General features: G+C 47.3%; 2 protein-coding genes across 10 annotated transcripts in view; both read right to left on the bottom strand.

Annotated features, from left to right (window-relative positions):
- Positions 1-1645: 1645 nt before the first annotated feature.
- PRDM14 (PR/SET domain 14) lies at positions 1646-9823 on the bottom strand. Its single transcript, XM_026056305.1, has 7 exons — positions 9259-9823; positions 8879-8938; positions 8643-8800; positions 8125-8395; positions 6262-6464; positions 4209-4310; positions 1646-1873 (listed from the first exon to the last, which is right to left on the bottom strand). Exons 1-7 carry the CDS (start codon positions 9821-9823, stop codon positions 1646-1648), a joined length of 1587 nt encoding a protein of 528 aa, XP_025912090.1.
- A 5240-nt stretch (positions 9824-15063) lies between these two features.
- Positions 15064-20256, bottom strand: part of NCOA2 (nuclear receptor coactivator 2) — a 198499-nt gene continuing 193306 nt past the window's right edge. For all 9 annotated transcript variants that reach the window (XM_026056258.1, XM_026056257.1, XM_026056259.1 and 6 more), the window contains one exon: positions 15064-18624. In XM_026056258.1, coding sequence (XP_025912043.1) covers positions 18613-18624 — 12 coding nt within the window. In that variant the 3' untranslated portion in view covers positions 15064-18612. The remainder of the gene's footprint in view (positions 18625-20256) is intronic.

The following is a 20256-nucleotide window of genomic DNA, read 5'->3' as shown; positions in this document are numbered from 1 at the left end:
ATCCATTGTAATATGCAGAGAAGCAGGGTCAAAGTTTGTTGGTATGGATGGACAGGATGTCTGAGATGTTGTTCTGAATCCTTCTCCAACGTCAGAACAGAACGCAAAAGAAAGAACAAAACCTGAACTTTCAAGGAAAAGATCCCAGAGTAGATTTTCTCACCCATAGCTAAATGAGTAGCTCTTTCTATAGAGAAAACAGCATTTTTATGAACATTTTTTGCTAAAAAAAAAAATAAATAAATAAAATAAGATAAATAAATTAAAATCAACACAAAACCCACACAAATTGGCCCTGACTTGGCTGCACAAACAGTGAGAAATGGAGGGTGAAACCTTCCAGTCCTCTCCTAGCAGGCTGAGCAGTTCCTAGAGGTTGGAGGGGGGAATTTTGTGTGCAGAGAGTTTTTGGGGCTGTGAAGTCCTAGGACTGTCTATCCTACACTTCAAGTTGTACCTTAGCAAAAGGGGGCTTTTCCCCCTTTCTCGACAGCGGTATCACAGAGCTGATTTTAAAATCTTTGCTCCTGCATAACTAATAAATGGTTAATTTTTAAACGCATTCAAGAGTGCCACTGTAACAGCCGTCCAGCTCTCCCATCAGGCCTCACAGCGAAGGACTGCCTGGCAAGTACTCGCAGTCCTTGCACATTTCTAGACAAGAGACAGTTATGTGGGAAATCCAAACAGAGGAGTCCCTTGACGGGATCATGCCTGCTGCCAGCCTGTGCCAAGCTCACAGTGCAAACCCTCTACCAGGGCATCTGACTCTTAAGTGACCCATCTAAGAGCCCACTGGTGCTTGGGAACATCTTCAAGTTGGTCCTAGCAAGCGAGGAGGCAGAGCCATGGCCTCACAGGCTTAGCCGGGCCCCCGAGGACACTACTGCTAGCCAGCACGAGCTGCGGCTAGCCTGCAGGTACCTCACTACCTCCTGCCCCTGGGCTAACCTGGATCCACTGGCCCCTGGAAGCATTGGTTCAACTGCTTTGGAGCTCCCCGTGGCCCCTATCAGGTGGCCCCCCAGCTCAACGAAGGAATTAAATACCCCTACGCCAGTCTAGCAGTCCATACCTCTGAGGCAGTTCACATTCAAATAGAGATTCATTAAAAGCTTTGCACATTAAGGGGAAATAGACCCCACACCTAGATCAAGTGCCCAAATAAAACAAATGGAGGTCAAATTGGCTTTTGGAAATGCACTTGATAAAAACATCCTTCAAACCAGCTTCGGCACAGACAGCACCGGACAGCCCATAGAGGTGGTGCATGAGAGGCACAGAAACATTCATCATGGTGATACTCACACACAAGGCATCCACGGGAGGTGCAGGTCACCCCTGCCAGCACTTCCCTCTTGCGAAGGGGTACAGGAGAGGGGACAGGTTGGGAAGATCAGTGCATGCTGGAGGGTCACCCCAGTGTGGAGTCAGGATCTCCGGAGGAGATAAAACTACTGGCCCCTGTGCTCAGAAATATGCCCAGGGTCCGGAGACCGGGCGCACCCAAAGGGGTGCTGGGGCCCCGTGTCGCCACGAGGGCGAACATCACCTCCTGCAGTGCATATGCGAACACACACAAACACATGCGCATACACGGATATACACACAAAGCTGGTCCAGGATTCGCCCGAGGGGCTCGCAGCTAACGAGCAGCGTGAAACTGCATGTGGAAGTGCAACTCCTCCTGCTCCGGGAAGTGCTGGCCGCACACAGAGCACACGCAGCCCTTGTCCTTACTGTGCGTGCGCCTGACGTGGCTGTCGTGGGCCGCGTGAGAGGCGAAGGCTTTGCCGCAGTGTTTGCACTTGAAGGGCTTCTCTCCTGAGTGCTGGCGGATGTGAGTGCGCAGGATGCTCGACGCTGTGAACGCCTGAAATGGCAAGGACCAGGCAGAGAAGAAGGAGGTTTAATGATGTACTCTGTTTTCTGTGTAGCCCACAGTTTCAGGTAACCCAGACCCTTCAGAAGCACTGCTCCTTGAAAATAAGTCCTCAAATAACTCACATCTTCAGACAATCAGAGCAAAACCGAAAACTACTAGCAATGAGGAACCAGAAGCCAACAGCTATCACTCTCAGCTGTACAGCCATGGCTGAGTCCATGAAGTTACACAGAGTTCAGAAAAAGATTTCTGACCAGAGACACCAACAAATATCCTCACATGTCAAAGAATAAGAAGTAAAGTCAATACTGTCCTAATTAGCCTTGTATTTCCTGCATGTTGGGGAAAGATAATGCAGGTTCCTCCCTTCTAGTTTTTATTCAGAAAGTTAAACTCTTTCACATTCACTCATACTGGCTTGGAATCCAGGTGTCAGAATTCATTCATGCAACCCAGCATGTTTCCATCTTTCTGGGTTTCATTTCCCCCCTCCACCATACTCTGCTCTTCCTTCAGTCAGACCTTGCAGCCTTTTCTCTCTCCCCTCACTCAAGTAGCAAACTCCTCCTGCATTTTGGGAGAAAATCCTCTCAATGAGATTTGAGCAAGAATGTTGTAAAATAGCCATGTTTTCCCTGTTTTTCCTTTACCTGGGCAAGAGACCTTTAGGAACCCTTTACTATTTGCAGACCTCACAAATTTGCTCTGGCTGCTGCCCCTACTTCCATAAGCAGTCTGGGAAAAATGCTACACTAGAAGCTGAATTGCTGTATACTGGTTAGGCAGCTGAAATTTTTATCCACAAATCCTCTTTAGTACCATTATGTTGCTGAACCATCACAAATAAGTTTTCAAAGCAGACAGCAATAAATCTCATACACCTTTTCACTAGGAACCTTAGAGCACAAACAGATCTGTGATTCCTACAGAAAAGTCCCCAGAAGGTAAATGTCAAAAGGGACAGAAGGACAAAAGTTCAAGGGACAGAAGCACTTGTCAGGTGGTCCTGGCCCAACACTTCTCCCTCACTTGCATCAGGTGAGCAAAGGGGCAGGGAAAGCAAGGTTGCTCTGGCATAACCACCGTAAGAGGTAGGAGAGACAAAAAGAGGAACAACCACTCCACAGGAGAAGCGGGTGAGAGTATTATAAAATAGCCCCTGGTTTCCCAGCCTCAGAAATGGATGGCTATGTCCTAGGATAACCTCATCTTGCAGCCTGAGAACTGATAAATAAAATCTGATCCGTGAAAGATCTACCAGAGCCACCAGGGCCTGGTCAGAATGTGACGTGTCCTAGAGGAATCTGTTCACAGAGGAACCTGCAAAGCTCTGTGAGCTGTTCCTGTCATCCAAAGAATGACATTTCATCCTAAACTCTGCCTACAAGTATTTGGGATGTCTGTGGAAAAAATACATATATAATAGCCCAAAGGAGCTTTTTCTAAGGTTCTTTAGTACAGGACACTCGACTATGTGTTGGAACAGTCACAAACAAAACATCTCTCCCTTCTGAATCAGAAACACCTCAGTACACACGACCATCGATGCTTCTGCCTCGCATGGACACAAAGAGTGGACCACTGCAGCTGGAGCCCTACTGGCACTTGCCCAACAGCAGGCTGCACGTCCGTCCTCCGTCTGCTCAGAGAGCAGGGAGCACTGCTCCCCCGGGAAAAGCAAGGTCACCTGAACCATCCCTGAGCCACCCCTCCTGCGAAGAGTAGTAGCAGCTGAGCAAATTTTTGATTAGTGCTGTATGGCTTATTGCCATACCATGCACATAAATCACTCCATTACTTCAAGGTAAGCAAGCAGAGTCACGTCTTACAGGTTCAGCTCATGGGCCAAACCTGTTCAACTCACCCAGGAAAGCAGTAGTAGCAAGACAAAAGACTCTGTGAAAAAGGGCAATACTACACCTAGCTGAGTACCTAGCATGGTATTTGAGATGCTCTCAAACATTCGTAGATCTTATCCTTGCAACAGCTCTCTGAGGTGTGCACGGGAGAACTGGAGGCAGAGACCTGCTGTTTCTTCAGTCCCAGCCATTTCTGGTACTCCCTAACGCTTCCACTTTCATTCCTTTCTCCCTCCGCAACTCACAACTGCAGCCAGAATATGTGCTCACTCATCTGGATATTGACTTAAATAGGAAGTCCCATTTTGTGTCCCCTTCTCTTGAGCGCTTGATCAAGAAAAAGAAAATGAACAGGAGCGTGAAAAAAGCCCCCACCCCCAGGCGCAGTGTGCAATGCTGAACGCAGCAGAGGATAGACAAGAGTGACAGGCCGGGGCACTGGCCGGAGCCGGGTTTTCCCTTACCTTGTTGCAGTACACGCATTTGTAGGGGCGCTCTCCGGAGTGAACCCTCATGTGCTTGTTCAGACTGGAGGACTGAGAAAAGCTCTTCCCACACACTGAGCACTGGGGAGAAAAAAAAAAAAGATTAAAAGTTAACAGGAAGCACATAACAGCATAGCTGAAAAAAATGTTAGGATGTGTGCAAGTATCTCACTACATGTATTTATATATAAGCACATGAGTAATTTAAGTAGCAAGTTTACTTAACAGCCAGAATTTTAATGCATTTTTAAGAACAGATTTTAAAAGAGGAAAATCATGCAAAATTTCAAAACCTTTTTTGTGTATAGTTCAAAATCGTTTCATCAAAACCTGTCCTTCAAAATATAATAATGTAAATAATGCTTCAGCTACTATTTAGATTTTTTATTCAACAACTAAAATAATATTTTTTAACTAAAAAAATATTTTTAAAGGGGATCTCAGAATAATTCTCATTTTTCAGAAATGGTAAGTAAGTCACAGCACTTCACCTACAGCTTGATCTCTTAGAAATGCCTCCCCTTGGATGAGTGAAAGATGCACCACTTCATCTTCTGACAGACCAAGTTGCCCCCTTCATCATGTGGTGCCCTGTCCAGTAGCTGTCAGTGACAGAATAAAATCCAACTCCAAGAGTGCTGGAGTCATTCGAGAGACTTGCACTGACTTCAGTGAAATTCACATGAGGCCATAAATTGTTTTCCTCCTGGGATGCTTTTGAAAGAAATCCTCACTCATAAGTTTGAAATATACTAAGCCATGACTGATTTTGAAAGATGGTAATTTACTGACACATTTTCTGTCTTTGTTTTTTGCATTTATCTGTTCTCATTCAAATGCAATATCTATTCAGAACAAGTTTCTCTTCCTGCTGTTTTAAAGTATTTCTTTTGTACACATTCCAAAATAAATTCTCTGTGAAAGAAAGAAGGAAAGAAAAAACAAAAGAGAGAAAGAAGTATGTATTTCAAACTTCATATTTAATAGAATGACATTTTAAATCTCTATTACTAGATCAAGGTGATATTCTGACATTGTAATATTGTCAATTTAATTATAACACCTTTCCTGACAAATTCACATTATTCCAGTATAATCTATAAAATAGACATTTGAAAGATTTTCAGGGATGATTTAATTGTGCCACATCAAGTGCAGTAACTTCCCCATGCCTGAGCCTTTGGGAGAACTCTGATTTTCCCTTTCCAGTGCTCCTGGAGGAAACCAGTGTTACAGAGAGATGTTTGGTGGAGACAAGGCAAATATCTCAGCCAGGATTTGCTCCCACCAAATGAAAATTTGCTCCATGTTGAATGCAAACCTTCACTACCGTGGTGTCCAGCAGACAGAGCTGTGTGCCAGTTGTCAGCGTGAAGGCAGGGGAGGACGGTGGGATGGAGGAGCCGAGCCCAGCCAGCCCCAAGGTCCCCCGGGCTCTGCGTGCGCCCCGCTTTCATTCAAACACAATTTAGCTCCAGGAGAAAAGCACCAAAAAAACTCATGCAAACGTCCAAAAGCCCTGGAGCAATATGCGCTGGCTCAGTTCAGGCAAGTTAAGGTGCTCTTTGGCGCTGTCAGACCCAGCAGCCGCGAGGGAAGGGCCAGCTGCGCCCTTACTCCGCACGGAGCAGCGTGAGGCTGCGGGCAGCAGCATCACCTCTGCACCGGCACCGGCACCCCGCTTCTCTGTGCAGAAGGATCGTTCTTCCCCTGCCCTGCTCTCCTCCTGGGGAGCAGACAAGGATTTCCCCCTCAGATCGTTTCTCTTTCAAACTCTCACTGGCACTGCGGGTCAGGTATTTTCCCAACCTAGTATAAGTTCATTAATTTCTTCAGCTAAACTCTGCTGCATAAGACAAATTCTTCCTTTACAGGCAAAACAGTTTCACAAAGTAACTGCCAAGGAAACCGGAGAGGGGAGAAGCAGGGAGAGAACATCAGCACCTTCGCATTTGCCAAAATAAGATAATTAAGGACAATTAATTACTCCAGAAGAGCAAGTAACTGCAAAGGCACCCAGAGGCAGGCTTACCTTGTGAGGTCTGTGCTTTTCGTGGACGTGGAGAATATGAATCCTCAGCCTGTCTCGTTTTTCAAAGGATCGGTTACAAAGGTGGCAAGGAAATTTTCTGTCCCCCTGGTCCACGCAGCGAGTGTACTTCAGGTGCTTGTCCCGGTAATACTTGTACGCAAAAACCTTGCCGCATCTCTCGCATTTATAGCTCTCCCCAGCTTCTGTACAGCAGAAGGGAAAGTGCCAATCTCTCCGTTATACCACAGTTAAAGGTGTTAATTTCAAATCCGATTCTCTTTCAGAGCTGGTGCCCCACTGAGAATTGTAGGTCTTCAGAAGGGTAATAATGTTAAAGGGATTCTGGCAATGTGATTAACAAAATACAAGTTGGATCTGGTAAGCAAACACCATGGTCCACTTGCCCTTACATTTTCTCTCTAACGGAAGAGGATGCACAAGAGTCCCGACGCTAATGAAATTATTGCGTTTAGCCACTAACTTCAGCTAGGACAGGATTCCAGCCTCGCATCTCCATAAACAGGGAGTGAATATATGGAGAAACAGCTCAGATGCCTGCAACATGAAATGTTTCCCCAAACGGAAACATCGCTAGGTTTTTATTATCAATATTGTCCATAAATTTCACTTCCCATTCTAAAAAGAGAGAAAAAAAAATCAATCTGCATATATTTTCTATGATTTTCAAACTACTGTAGAACAAGAACATATTTTTTGTTTTCTTTTGTATTTTGATCTTATCCATTGAATTTGGAAACAACATAGGAAATTTTGCAAATGTTTAAACATCCTTTTCTGCCTTTAATACAACACAGAAAAGTAACTTTGACTTGAACCTTAAAATGAAATCAACAATTTACCAGCTATCTGGACTAGGCACCTTAAAACAACAGCTTCAAAAATTTCCTTGCAGAGATTTGCCAAATTCTTCTTTCTCTCTTACTGCTGCACCTAGCCAACACATTCTTTGACAGCTCCAGCTTTCCCTGCGTTTGCACAAATCTATTTTCTTCATACATAAGTTTTACTTATATGAATGTCACACTTTCTACATATTATAAGTACAGTGCTCCCGAAGAGAGAATATTTGGTATCCTCTGCAAGCAGCATCAGCATTATAGGACTGGAACGATTTCAGCCTGCCCCATTTACTAAGAGAATTAATTGCATGAAAAATGTCATGAAGTCAGGTGTGTGTAACTGTACGATTAAAACAGGATCAAAATAGGAATGCCCAAAAGCCTCCTTCCTCCCCAAACACGGTCCCTTGGAAGAAGGGCTGCTGCAGAGCAGAGAAAGGATCAGCCGCTCGCTCTGCCATTCCCCAGAGCGCTGTCGAACAGCACCAGATGTTTTACAGTCATCAAATTACCACTTTTTACTCCCAAAGCAAATGAAAACTAGGAGCAAGCTGCGGAGACAGAAGTGGGTGCCAGGTTCAAAGGAGAGCTTTGCTCAGATCTGGTAGCAGCCCTCAGTACAGATAACCAGCCTCCCCTGTGTGTAGGGGAAGCTGCTCTTTTGGGATGCTGGAGGTTGGGTGAGCAGGCGAAAGGGAGGGCATGAGCTTGTGTCCCAGGATCGCAAGGACACTGCTAGTGGCATGGGAGCAGGACAGCCCCAGCCACCCCAGAGCATCCCGGCATCCTGCAGCCCGCAGACCTGTGGGCAGAAGTGTCACCCCCCGGCAATCTCATCACAGGGGCTGGGAGGCGTTCAAAGTAAAATGCAGCTGAAGAAAAGATGACATCGGGGTCTTTTAAAGCACCGGCAAGTCCCCTAATGAGAGTCTAATCATGGCTGGACACAGGTCCGAGGGGTAGAAGGGTTATGACCCTCCTAGGGATTTCTCCATAGCCTCACCTTCGGCTTGCTGCTGGGGTCTCTTCCCTTCTGGCATTCCCTTCAGGCTGATGGGGATGCCCAAAAACTGCACGTAACAATCCCCATACCACACCAGCAGCTCCTGCTTCGGTAAGATTTCTTTGCAGCTTTCATAGAAGATTTGCCCCTGGCACTGGATAGCTGTCAAATTCTGCTCCTCGGGGAACCTGGCACAATTTACCAGGGACATCCAGTTGCCAGCGGCTCCCTTCCCGTCTATGAAATGGCTCAGGCGCCCGTATTCGAAGATCTGGAGAGTAGATGAGAGAATCAGATCAGGTCCGAACCCTTTCCAAAAGGGACCCGCTTGCACCGAACCCACTACCCAGACAAGGTCCAGCTCCTGTTACAGGCTAGGGGAGAGGGACAGCCAAAAGCTTCTCCTCGTAACAACATCTCTGTGAAATTTCTGCGGCTGCCGTGGCCAAGGGACGCCCCCCTGCCCAGGGACGCGGTGCCGAGGGAGCCCCGTCCCGGTCCCGGCGCGCGTCGCCTACCTCCCACATCAGGGAGTTGTCATCGTAAGTCTTGATCTCGCTCGTGTTGACCACTTTGCCTTGGAAAGGGCCGAAGCGGACTCCCTTGGGGATGGGGTGCGTGCAGAAGACTCCGAGCTGGGAAACGTCCCCATAGGCCGCCCGCAGCACCGCCAGCCCTGCGGGGGGGAAGGAGGGGTGAGCGCGGCCCGGCGCCGCCGCGGCGCAGCGCAGCGCAGCGCGCCGGGCGCCCCTACCTTCGGGCAGCTGCAGCGAGTCCCCGTCGAGCAGCAGCGCGGAGGGCGAGTCCGCCGCACCTGCGGAAGAGCAGCCGCGTGGTCAGCCCGGCCCGCGGGTGCGGCCGCCCCGCGCAGCCCCCGACGCCGCCCGCGACTCCCCCCGCGGCACCGAGCCCCCGGCGCTGCCCCGGCGCGGAAAGGAGAAGGCGGCCGCCCCGCTCCCGACGTGCCGCCGGGCCCAACGAGCGAGGCGCCGCGAGCGCCGCGGCCGCGGGACGGGCTGCCCCGCTCTTGCGCCAGGGGAGCGTCCCCTCTCCCGCACCGCGACGCTCAGGCCCTGCGAGGAGCCCCCGCCCGGGCGTCAGCAGGCCCCTGCACCCGGCCGGGGACCCCCTTACCCGGGCTGGCGGGGGGCACCCGGAGCCCCGAGATGGCGTGCAGGCTGCCGGCCAGCTGGCTGCCGCGGAGCGCCCCGTACAGCACCGCGTTGAGCTCCTCCTCGCTGAAGTGGTACCTGTGGCTCGGCCCCGCCGGCCCGGCGCCCCGCGGGCTCCGGGCGCCGCCCGGGCTCCGGGCGCCCCTGCGGGCCGGGCTCGGGCAGGGCTGCGGGGCCAAGGCGCGGGCCTCCGCCCGGCGGGGCGAGCCCTCGGCGGCGGGCAAGGGGGCAGGAGGCGGCGGCTCGCTGTAGAGGGGCAGCGGGAAGGCGGGGAAGGGCTCGGCGGGCACGGGCGCCGGCTCGCTCAGGAAAGCGGGGACCCTGCTGAAGCTGAAGGGGGGCAGGGGCGGCGAGGCGGTGACAAGCCTGCCCAGGGGCTTCAGAGGGTGGAAGAGGTCGGGGGCCGCCTCCAAGTACTGGGCGGGGGGGAGGAAAGCGGGGTAGTAAGCAGCGAGGCTCCCCGGGCTCATCCGGAGCGCGTCTCCGGCGTCCTTGGGGCCCGGCTCGCCGGCCAGGGACAGCGCCATGCCGGGGCCAAGGGCAGGGACCTGCCGGGAGACGCACGGAGAAGCCCCTGGGTGCTGCGCGGTGCCCGCCGCTCCGGGGGTCGCGGTGGCCAAGGGGCAGGAGGAGGCCGAGGGAGCCTCCGGCGCCGTCGGGGCGGGCGGGCTGGCCGCGCCGGCCCCCCGCGGCTATATGGGGCGGGCAGGGGCGGGCGGCCCGCCCCGGGTCACGCAGCCCTCGCTGCAGGGGGACGGACGGACGGACGGACGGACGGACTGACGGACGGCGGCCGCGGCCCCGGGGGCCGCCACGACGGGCGCCCCAGCCCCGGGGCGGAGCCGCGGCCACGCAGGGCGGTGGCGCCGGCTGCTGGGGGCGGTGCAGGCCGAGGCCGGCGGGGGTGGCGGTGGGGGGACCCCCGGCTACCGGGCCGCCCTCCTCCCGCCGCCGGTCTCCCTCCTCCTCCTCCTCCTCCTCCTCCTCCTCCTCACGCCCCGGCCATTGGCCGCGCTCGGCTGCTCCCCCCGCGGGGCCCGGCCGCGCCCGCGTGGGCTCGACCTCTCCCCCCGAGGGGGGGAGGCCGAGGTGCTGGTAGCAGAGCTGGGGGGCGATGCTCTGCGCTGATGTCCTGACTGCCCTTGGTGAGTGCTCTGCCAGTGGGCCCCTTCCCGCCTCTGCAGCATCCACAGCCCCAGCGGAGTGCCTCAGGGGCTGCAAGGGGCTGCGTTTTGATACAGAAAGTTTTAGGTCAAAAAACACCTCAAAAATCCAGTGACCTGAACAGACAACACAGCACCTGCAGCCACAGCTGGTTTCATGGGCATGGCGGAGGCGGTTTTGTCCTGGGCAGCATGAGCCCTGGGCTGCCCATGTGTGCCTGGCAGAAGGCGGGCTGCTGCCGGGATTTCCCAGGCATTAGGAGTAGCCCCCTGCAGGAGCGGGGGGCCCACAGCTGACATCTGACCCTTGCCCCTTGCACGGGTGCTGAGTGGTTCCCTGCTGCAGGGTTGCACCCTGTTTTTGTGGGGTTTCTCCTTTTTTCCTAATTCCTTGTCCCTCCCAGGTGACCATGTGCTGGATTTGCTGTCAAAAGAAGACCTCGAAGGGGCTGCAGAGCCCAACGGCTGAGGGGTCCCCAGGGCCCAGGTATGCAAATCGCCATTGCAGCATATGATCTTTGCTAGTGCAGGGAGATAAAAAAACCTTCAGGTTAGCCTGGGACAAAGCCCCATGGCAGGCAGAGCACAAACAGTTTGGGTTACAGCATGGTCCCCCTTGGGTGGCTCATTCCTTGCCAGTGTCCAGCCTGGGTGATGCTGCAGGGGCAGGCGTGGAGGGACGGGATGGATGGGGCTGTGCAGCGCTGCAGAGAGCTCAGGGCACTCGCACCCACAGCTCCCTCTTGGGGCTGTCTTGAACCTCCCCTTAATTTTCACTCACAGCATAAGCACCAAGACAGTAAGCACAAGGGCACAACACAGGTGGCCCAGAGCTGATCCAGGCTCTCACACCTCCTAAGACCCCCTTTCATAGCTGGCCCAGCACAACTTTGTCCCAAAACTTGAGCCTGAGCATTTATGCACTTGGCATTAAATGGCATTGTGGGTGTTTGACTCCCACCTAAAACCTCATTCTCCACCAAACGTCAGTTTTGCAAGACAAACACACTAAATACACCATGGACAGCCAATACACACACTGTGTGTAGGGAGATGGCAGGAATGCAGCCTTTCTCACCTGAGTTATTCTCTTAGCCTGATATTTTGTTATCAGTCTTCTTACTTTCTCTGGGCTATTCCAAATCTCTGTTATCTACAGTAAGGCAGAATTCACTCTATATTGCTTTAGGGAACAATGTCAGGAAGGCAGTTTAACTTGCTTTTTATAGATACAGCATTGGTAGCATAAAAGTGGTAGCAGAGCTAATCAGATGTACAGGAATATACATCTGAACTCAGATTGTCGTTGTACAAAAAAGTCTGAGTATTTGTTTGAAGCAAAGTGCTGCCAGATAATCTGGAGTCCTCTGGCTACCTGGTGCCAGGTACTGCAACACAAGAAGAAAGGAGGCTTGTGGAGGGGACTTGCTTGCATGGGAGAGTCAAGAGAAATTAAAACAAATAAAATGTGAGATCTTTAAATTCCCATAATTAGTGAAATTGGTTTATCTGACCCATCTCTGCTCTTTAGGCATACCCAGAGAGAAATCAAAATATTCCTTTTTCTGCAAGCCTGGTGACACGGAGCACAGAAGAAAAAGGCTTGCATCAGTGTTACAACTATTTTCCAGATAATATGCTGAGGCTTTCACTAAGAAACAAGTTAATTTTAGGTTAAGTTACCCTAAGCACTCAAATCTATTATTTGCTGCATAAAAGGGTCCCAACCTCTGGGAGAAATCAGGTGAGCAGAACTGACTGACTTCCAGCAGTCTTGTACAGACAGGTAAATAAAATACTTTACAAAGGCAAAGGTTTGCATCTATTCTGAGTATGCACAGACAGCTTTTTAAATGCCTCTGTCTCCTGGCGGAGGCCAGACGGGCCTAATCTCTGTGTGTGTATTTAGCCCTTTGTTTTAAGAGGTGCCCCTGGAAGCCCCGTCCCTGCTGCCACGGCTCTCTGGGAGATGTGGCTGTAACTCCCCTCGAGGAAAACACGATTGGAGGGCGATCAGCACCCTCCAGACAGCCGCTCAGGCCCTTTCTCTGGGAATGACTGGGAATTTGGCTACCAAAACAGACCAGGGGGCTTCAGCCCCGTGCCTGCCCATCGGGAATGGGCAGGTGAGCAGCTCCGTCCTGCTCGAAAAACCTTGTCAGTGGTCAGTGTAAAAACACAGCCAATTTTTTGGTGCAGGTTCCAAGGTGCTTTTTCAGCTTTGGCAGATAGACAGCTTGCCTCTTCTGCAGGTAACGTTAGAGGGGCAAACAGAAAAATGAATTAACTTTGCGGGAACTTGTGCAGCTCACACATTTACATGGGTGCCCTTTGCGTGCAGAGTGCCCCTGCTGCCGGGAACGGGGGTGGGGGAATCATGTGCAGGAAAAGCTCACTCTGAAATATCCGGAAAGAGAAAATCCTGAAAACCAGCCACGGAGCTGCTGCCGAGGCCGGGGGGCTCTCACCACCCAGCACAGCATGGCAGCAGGGCGCCTGGCTGCCATGCAGGACTCCTGCGGCCCAACTAGGGACTGGCTACTGCAACGCCACACAGGTTTTCTTTTAGGACTTTATTAGGACTTTTGGACCTGTTATAAAGCAGTAACAGCACTCTCTCAGCCATGGCCTCCCTCCTCCTGAAGGATGTTAGAGGTGTTTGGTACTGTCCTTTTCCACATGGATGCGGGGATGCGTATTGAGGACAGGCACCAGGGGCTGCAGGCTGCTTGCCGAGCCATCACTCCATATAAATGGCCTAACATGGATGGATATGCTGCATTGACCAAGATTTATCAAGGAACTGCACCCCAAGTCCTCTCATGCTCCTCACCTCCCCAAACACGCTCCCTCTCCACCACTGTGCTGCTCCCACACTCCCTCTCCCTCCCTCCAGGTCTCCCTGCCTTCCCATACGTGCCTGAACCCATGGGTCACACGGACCTGCAGGGCCCCAGTCCTCCCAACGCCGTGGCGCCCCGGAGGCAGTGCCACCCACAGCAGCCCCCGACGCCCAGCTTCACCCTCGTGGGCTCCCGGCACCTCCACGCTAACCCTGACACTTGAGGGCAGTGCAGGAGAGACGTGCAGCCGTTACTGCCCGTTTTCTGTTAGCTGCTTCGCTTGGCTACGTGCCAGAAGTTGGTCGTCAGTGTCACCTGTGACTCGGACCCTAGTTATGGCTTCCTGGAGGCGAAAGGGGCAGCTCACCTGTGCTCCTGGAGGTGGAGGGGCAAGAGGGGAGAGGGGGACTGCAGAGTTACGCTTATCGTGATGCCTCCATAGGCCAAGAGGTCAAGGCAGAGGGCAGACACCCCCGACTGCAGTCTTCCCTCTCCATAATCCAATCAATCCCAGGAGCTGCTTTTTCTGCAGCATGGCACGCAGCCCCCTTCCTCTACTAAGTGGACAACTGGGATAAACACTGAGCAACAAGCTTGGGAATAATTCAAAGCCTCTGGCCATCCTTATTCCAGCACAGCAGAAAGTCTCATCTGCAAGACTCGATACACAGCTTACCACGAAAAAAGCTCTTCAAGAGGCAATGCCACTTTTTATCCCTGTTGTCATGCATCAGGTTGGAAGCACTGGTACGGATGTTACGTGTGCATCCGAAGCACCTTTCCTTTGTAAGGTCAGTTATACCACAAGTTACTGTTGCTCATTAGAGAAGTTCATTATACATTTAGATCACTGCTAAGAGTTTTAGCTAATACTGTTGTCAAGAACTCTCTTTTAAAAATAAATAGATGGTAAGGAGCTGATCATGCCTATCTTTAGAAAGGTGAGGTTCAAACAGGAAACAGTTTTCCTCTTGATACTCATGAACATTTTCTCTACTACTTGTTTCTGACTTCACTTTGGGAAGCAACATCCCCCTTCCTAGCTTTCCTTACCGTGTTGATATTTTTTGTCACATGCAAGGATCACCACTATTTTGCTGAAGCCAAACCAAGAGAACTGCAATGTAGGCTTTGTTATTTCAGTAGGAATAGTGAAAGGACATTTTTGGGAGGTCCTTAAAATAACAATTACTTTAGCTTAAATTTTTTTTTAATATAAGTAGCTTTTTCTCCCTCCCTCATTTCCTAAAGAGAGTAGTAGACCATTTTGATAAACCAGCATTCTTGTAGCTGTTTTTTTATTTTTTAAATTGACCAGTCATTTACTTCCCATGGTCTTAATTTAGCCATTTGGCATAACAAGGAGAATCAGCCCTTGACTATACTCAGTCACGCTCCAGGCCATCTGAGACTTACTTGCCTCTCCTGAAACCATAGAGAAAGATGCCCACTGAGTGCTGACTATGATATATAAAAAAATACTCATAATGAACTGATTTCAAATTAAGCTAGGCGGTAAAAATTTCAATTAGTATAGGATTATAAAAATAAAAGGATTTCAAGAATAACAAGTAGTCGGAATATATAAAACATTCTTCAAAAGAGAAAGCCTGTTGTCTTTTTAAAAACCGCAGATTCATCTATTCTCTAGTACTATCATATACCTATACCTTTACATGAGAATAAATGAAGACACAACAGAAACACGTTCAAATCTCTAAAGCCATGTAAAACCCGAAGGCATTAAAATTTATTAAATGATGCAATAACAACAGAATTCTTTATTTACAATAGCATTATTTAACATCAAATAAGCAAATAGCATCAGCAAAGCAATATTAACTTGCATAAATGTATTTAAAATTTCTCTGAATATATCTACCTTTGCATAAACTGCTCACACTAGAAATACAAACATCAATGCAGGTGAACAAAGTGATGTTCAGAGTCAACTCCATTTTGAAAATAAATCACAACCTGAAACACTGTAAGCTTTCTCCTGAAGAACCATAGTTTATATATTGCTTAATTTTACCCTTGTATAATCTTTTCATATACACACATCTCAGATGCAACTTCATGATGAACTGTACAAATAAAACCCACAAATGACATAAAGGGAAAAATTAAATGACAGTAAATGTTTGAAGAAATGTGTCCATCGTCTCTATTGAACAACATAAAGATTAAGTGATGATGCACTTATTCCAAAATTGTACACAATTCACTATACAAATATAATACATCAGACAGCTATGTAGGAATATACAAGACTTAAAAACAGATCTAAGGCATTATGCTAGATTTTAGCATTTTGAGGTTCTTGCACATAGCTTTTACCTGTAGTAAGAAACTTAAAAGATTTTGTTTTAGTCTACAAAGAAACACCAGGGAGAAAATTCTAATTAAAATCAAAGCCACTACAGTAAATTTTCTTTTGTGCAGAGAATGCTTTTGCTCTTAGGCAGCATACTACCATACAAATACTAGAAAACTTTTAAATTCACACCAACAATTAATGGCTTAAGTTGCATTTCAAAACTGATTGTGTATCTTTGGGTTCTGCAAGTGGAGCTGTGCCACCCATTTCATCTGTTAAGCCCATATGAATTCCATTTTTAAACAAAGATTAAAAAATGTATTGTATAAACTGCAAAAACATTGCTTTTAATTAATACAGGCCCAAAGGGATACTGGTGTGGGACAATATTTTAAAGACTGAGTACAAATTAATTCATTGTAGCAAAACAGCTCACTTCACTTCTTAAACTTACCACATTACATGAACGCTTAAACAGGTCATATGACCGTGTATATATGCTTATTTTTCACATTTTGCGCCTTTCACATTTAGTAATGTTAAGTAGAACACTGATTAATTGTTCTGTTAAACAAAATCCAAGTACCTTCTCTGACAAATTTACTGTATACAGGATGAAAAATACTGATAATGAAGGGAATTGATTTGGCTTTTTTTTTGTTTGTTTCTATAGTGATCAATATGATCAGAAGATTCCTTCACTCACTTTTCTTTTTCATTAGTTAGAAGACAACTAAAATCACCATGAACCCAAACTGAGTCAAAGTGATAGGTACAATCTCCTTTCTTTCAAAATGGCAATGGATGATGAAGTGTCATAATCACTACAGATGATAAAGGTTTGCAGGACTGTTGTGAAACAGGACAAATTTAAACTATTATGTCCACTGTGAAAAAGAATAATCTGAAGAGGTTACGATTAAGCACTGAAAAAGAATACAATACAAACAAAATTATTTTAAAACTCATTTACACTTTGTGTTGCATGAAGTTAATTCCTTCAAATTTATACATTTCTTATATAAATAAATTTACCTCAGATACATAATGTATGTTTAAAACAAATGTCATCGTATCAACGAGGCTGTGGAGCACAGGGATGATAGTTACTTGACTTTCATCAAAAGCCTTCTATAGAAACAACCCTATTTCAAACCACCTTTATCATTTTTTCCTCAGCCTTAATATAGAATAACTGTTTTATTTTAACTCCCACCTGAAAAACAAAACAAAACAAAACTAATCAAATGGGAATGAAATAAACCTTTCATTCCCAAAAGGCATGGCTGATGAGATAATATAAAATGCATTACATTTTATATGACATCCAAAAATTTGTGTTCAGGTTAGAAAGTGGGTGGATTAGGGGTTAGAGGAAAGAAAAGAGAGGTCAAAAACGTCATCAATTTCTTAGTATTTCAAGTCCTCAGAAACTGATGTCACTTTAGTAAAAGATTACTCCAACCACAGTGGGCAAGAAAAAAAAAACACCCTAACAGTGGCCTGCTTAGTAACAGTTAGTTTCTCTAAGATTCGTTACGAAAGAATATAAACATACAAAAATCAAGAATTGGTTCCTACAGTGGCTGCATATAATATTAGGTTAGATAAATGACATTATGAGCAGAATCACAAGGTTTAGAAAATAAGAAGTCTCAAGCCTACAAATTAGGTCTAATCAAGGCATTGTGATCCTTTACAAAACACTTTCCCAGGAGACACACACAGCTAAGAAGATATCTAATTTAATACTGAAGTACCTCATTTGGAATCAACTTCACAACATGTATATCTCACAAAAATTATACGAGTAAAACACTTAAGTTTTCAACTTAAATTATTGCTTGTTTACATATAAACTGGATTTTATGTACCTTACAAAACTTCCTCATAGTCCACACTGCTTTAAAATAATTAGAAACACACAACAGTGGTGAAGTCTGTAGTGATATCTGCTATAGGTATTACATGAATCGTTATTTTCCCAGTTAAGGGGATGGGAACCAGAAATTATCATGCTTTAAAGCAGGTATCTTTATCTCTTTGATATTATGCACCAATTCTGCCACTACCATAATCAGTACATGCATTAGCATTGAACTTTGCTGTTCAGCAACCAGTAACTTGCAGTTACTGAAGAGCCAACCTGTTCTTTTACTTTGCTAGAAAAAAGAAGATGAGAGAGGTCAGGAGAGTCAGGTAAAAATCAGGATTTGCTGATTTTTAAGAATTTAATTAAATAAGAATGTAACAAACTTATATTTTTGGATTCATGATTTGCATTATAAACGTTACCAGAAAACCCAACCAAAACACCCTTTATAAACAGCCCTCTCGTGGGATAATTTTCATCTGTTTTACAACTTTTACCCCATTCAAAATTGTTCTGTATAGTTTTCTACATAGGTTCATCTTCTGTGACTTGTCGCAAATGAAACATACTCATTAGAGGTCTATATGTACCAGACACTGCTTCTAAACCCTCCTCCAAAATGCAGGCCTTAGTTTAAAACACCAGTTTTCAGATGGAACTGAATCCTTTGCACCAGACTGAGTAGCCAGGAAAAACAAAGCAAAAAAACAAGGTCTAGAACTAAACAGGAACAGAACAAGAGCATGGTTGTTTTTCCTTAAATACATACATTTAAATACATTCAATCTGACATGGTTTATGAAAATTGCCTGTCAACATTTACTTCGCAGGAGAGATCTAAGTTGCACTAAGGTGAATGCAGTGAACAGACTGAGCAACTGTCTGTATGCTAGCTTCAGACTGTCAAAGAAGAGGCTGCTCGTTCAGCAACAACCATTTTGACTACCCTCGGGAAGGCAGAGCTGAGTCCTATCAGCAGCGGGGAGCCGAGCTCCCGCTGCTGCAACTCGCCGGGCAGCTGGGTCACGGCAAACGGATGCAGCTCTTCAAACTGGTAAAGGTTCGGGGCCGTAAGCCCAGTCAGCTGAAGAAAGGAGCAACCAAACCTCCTTCAGGGTCAGCAGTATTTCTGCAAAAAAAGAAATTGGAGAAAGGTAAATGAATTCTTCCTTCCCAGATGCTGAAAGGACATATAGGTGAATGAGACTGGGATGCTGTTCTGCAATACACAGTTTCCCTCCATGATACTCGGAACAGGTTGCAATACACATATTTTTATTAATCTACATTGACATGTTACTTTAAACTGAGATTTACTTTCAATTTACAAAGCAAGACTTTTCTTTGTGTACACTGATACAATAGGCCTATGATTAATTCCAGTGAAATCAATGGGGGTTTGCTTCACTACATCCTTAGGTCCTTAATTCATTCCAATTTTCATGGATATTGTAACAACTCAGGATCATCTACCATTTGTAGACTCCACATAAAGGCACAGCAATATGGCTTAAGAGAGGTTGATCTCAAACTTAGGTTGCGAGTCAAATTTCTCTGTTACTGTTGTATCTTTCTCATAGGAAATGATTTTTTTTATTCATCTTTCCCCTCCAAGAATTATAATTAAAAAGGGAATAGAGAAGAAAAAAAAAAGCTTCAGCTAGCAACCCATAGAGATGCTCTTTACTTCAGAATTATTACCCTTGCAGTGTCTTTATACAAACTGATTTCAGCTGAGTTGATTATCTTGTATTTTCCTATTTTAAAAAGCCTCAGGATGTGGTTTTCACGGTTGTTTTAAGACTGCCCCTTCCCGTGCGCCTCTCTGTCTGCCTCCTCTTGCGAGCTCCTGCTCCCACGTGGCTTTGCGGTCAGGGACTCAACCCAGCTGAAAACTATTTTTTTTCCCCGGTTTGGTTTTCACTTGCTCCCAGCGGCTCCAAGAGGAGCCCTTTGCTCAGCAGCCTGCTGTCCTGCCTGGGAAAGGCCTCCCTTGCTCGGTGAGCTCTGGCTGGAGGCGGTTTTCTCGCTGGCCAGCGTGCACGCCGCCTGGCCCTCCTCTGGAAGCTGTCTATACGGCGCGCTGGACTTGACCACGTTCTCCTGCGCAGTCCCAGGAAGGTGAGACGCGCACCTCCACTGCGCCGCGTCTCGGCTACTTCCAGCCCTGCCCGCGGGCGCAGCTGGAGCTCTCCAAGGGGTGGCCAGCCAGGAGGAAACGCACGGAGGCCAACACAGACCCTCCCCACGGCGAACACCGCAGCACTTCTCGTTTGGTTTTCTTGAGAGGGCGAAGACACCACGCTCACCTCCCTCAAACCCAGACTACTATGAACAAACTCAACTTTGGCTCCTCTTCCTATCGTGTTGAGAGGCAATTCTGGGACTGGGTTAGCACCTTCTGACCATAAAATCTGAACGGATTTCTGAAAATCCAGAGGAGATGTCCTTATTTTCAGAGTGGACATTTTGCAAATAGTATCTCTGCAGAGTCGTTTCCACTAGACCAATGACTTAAAAAATAACTTTTGCATAGAATGAATTTGTTTTATAATTTAACAAAAAGTCTTAGGGTGATAAAATGTATTAAGGAGGGAATTACACAAAGAAGGTACAAATTACTTTTAGAAAAACTATCTTTTTCTTTTTATTTAGATATAACCAAAGCAAAGAGAACTTCAAGGAAATTTGTCAAATTATTATTCCCAGGATGATAATCAGTGTAGGAAAAATTGCTCAGAATAACTTATAGGTCTGATTT

This window comes from Apteryx rowi, unplaced genomic scaffold (assembly GCF_003343035.1).
Source record: "Apteryx rowi isolate R43461 unplaced genomic scaffold, aptRow1 scaffold_130, whole genome shotgun sequence".
Classification (NCBI taxonomy): domain Eukaryota; kingdom Metazoa; phylum Chordata; class Aves; order Apterygiformes; family Apterygidae; genus Apteryx; species Apteryx rowi.
The sequence above is the reverse complement of the archived record's forward strand: the minus strand, read 5'-3'. Positions and strand labels throughout refer to the sequence as shown.

Coding starts and splice junctions, on each gene's coding strand:
- PRDM14 (XM_026056305.1), bottom strand. CDS start 9,823: ATGGCGCTGTCCCTGGCCGGCGAGCCGGGCCCCAAGGACGCCGGAGAC. Junction 8,801..8,878: donor CTCGCTGCAGCTGCCCGAAG/GTAGGGGCGCCC, acceptor TCCCCCCCGCAG/GGCTGGCGGTGCTGCGGGCG. Junction 6,465..8,124: donor ACCCCAGCAGCAAGCCGAAG/GTGAGGCTATGG, acceptor TCTGCTGTACAG/AAGCTGGGGAGAGCTATAAA.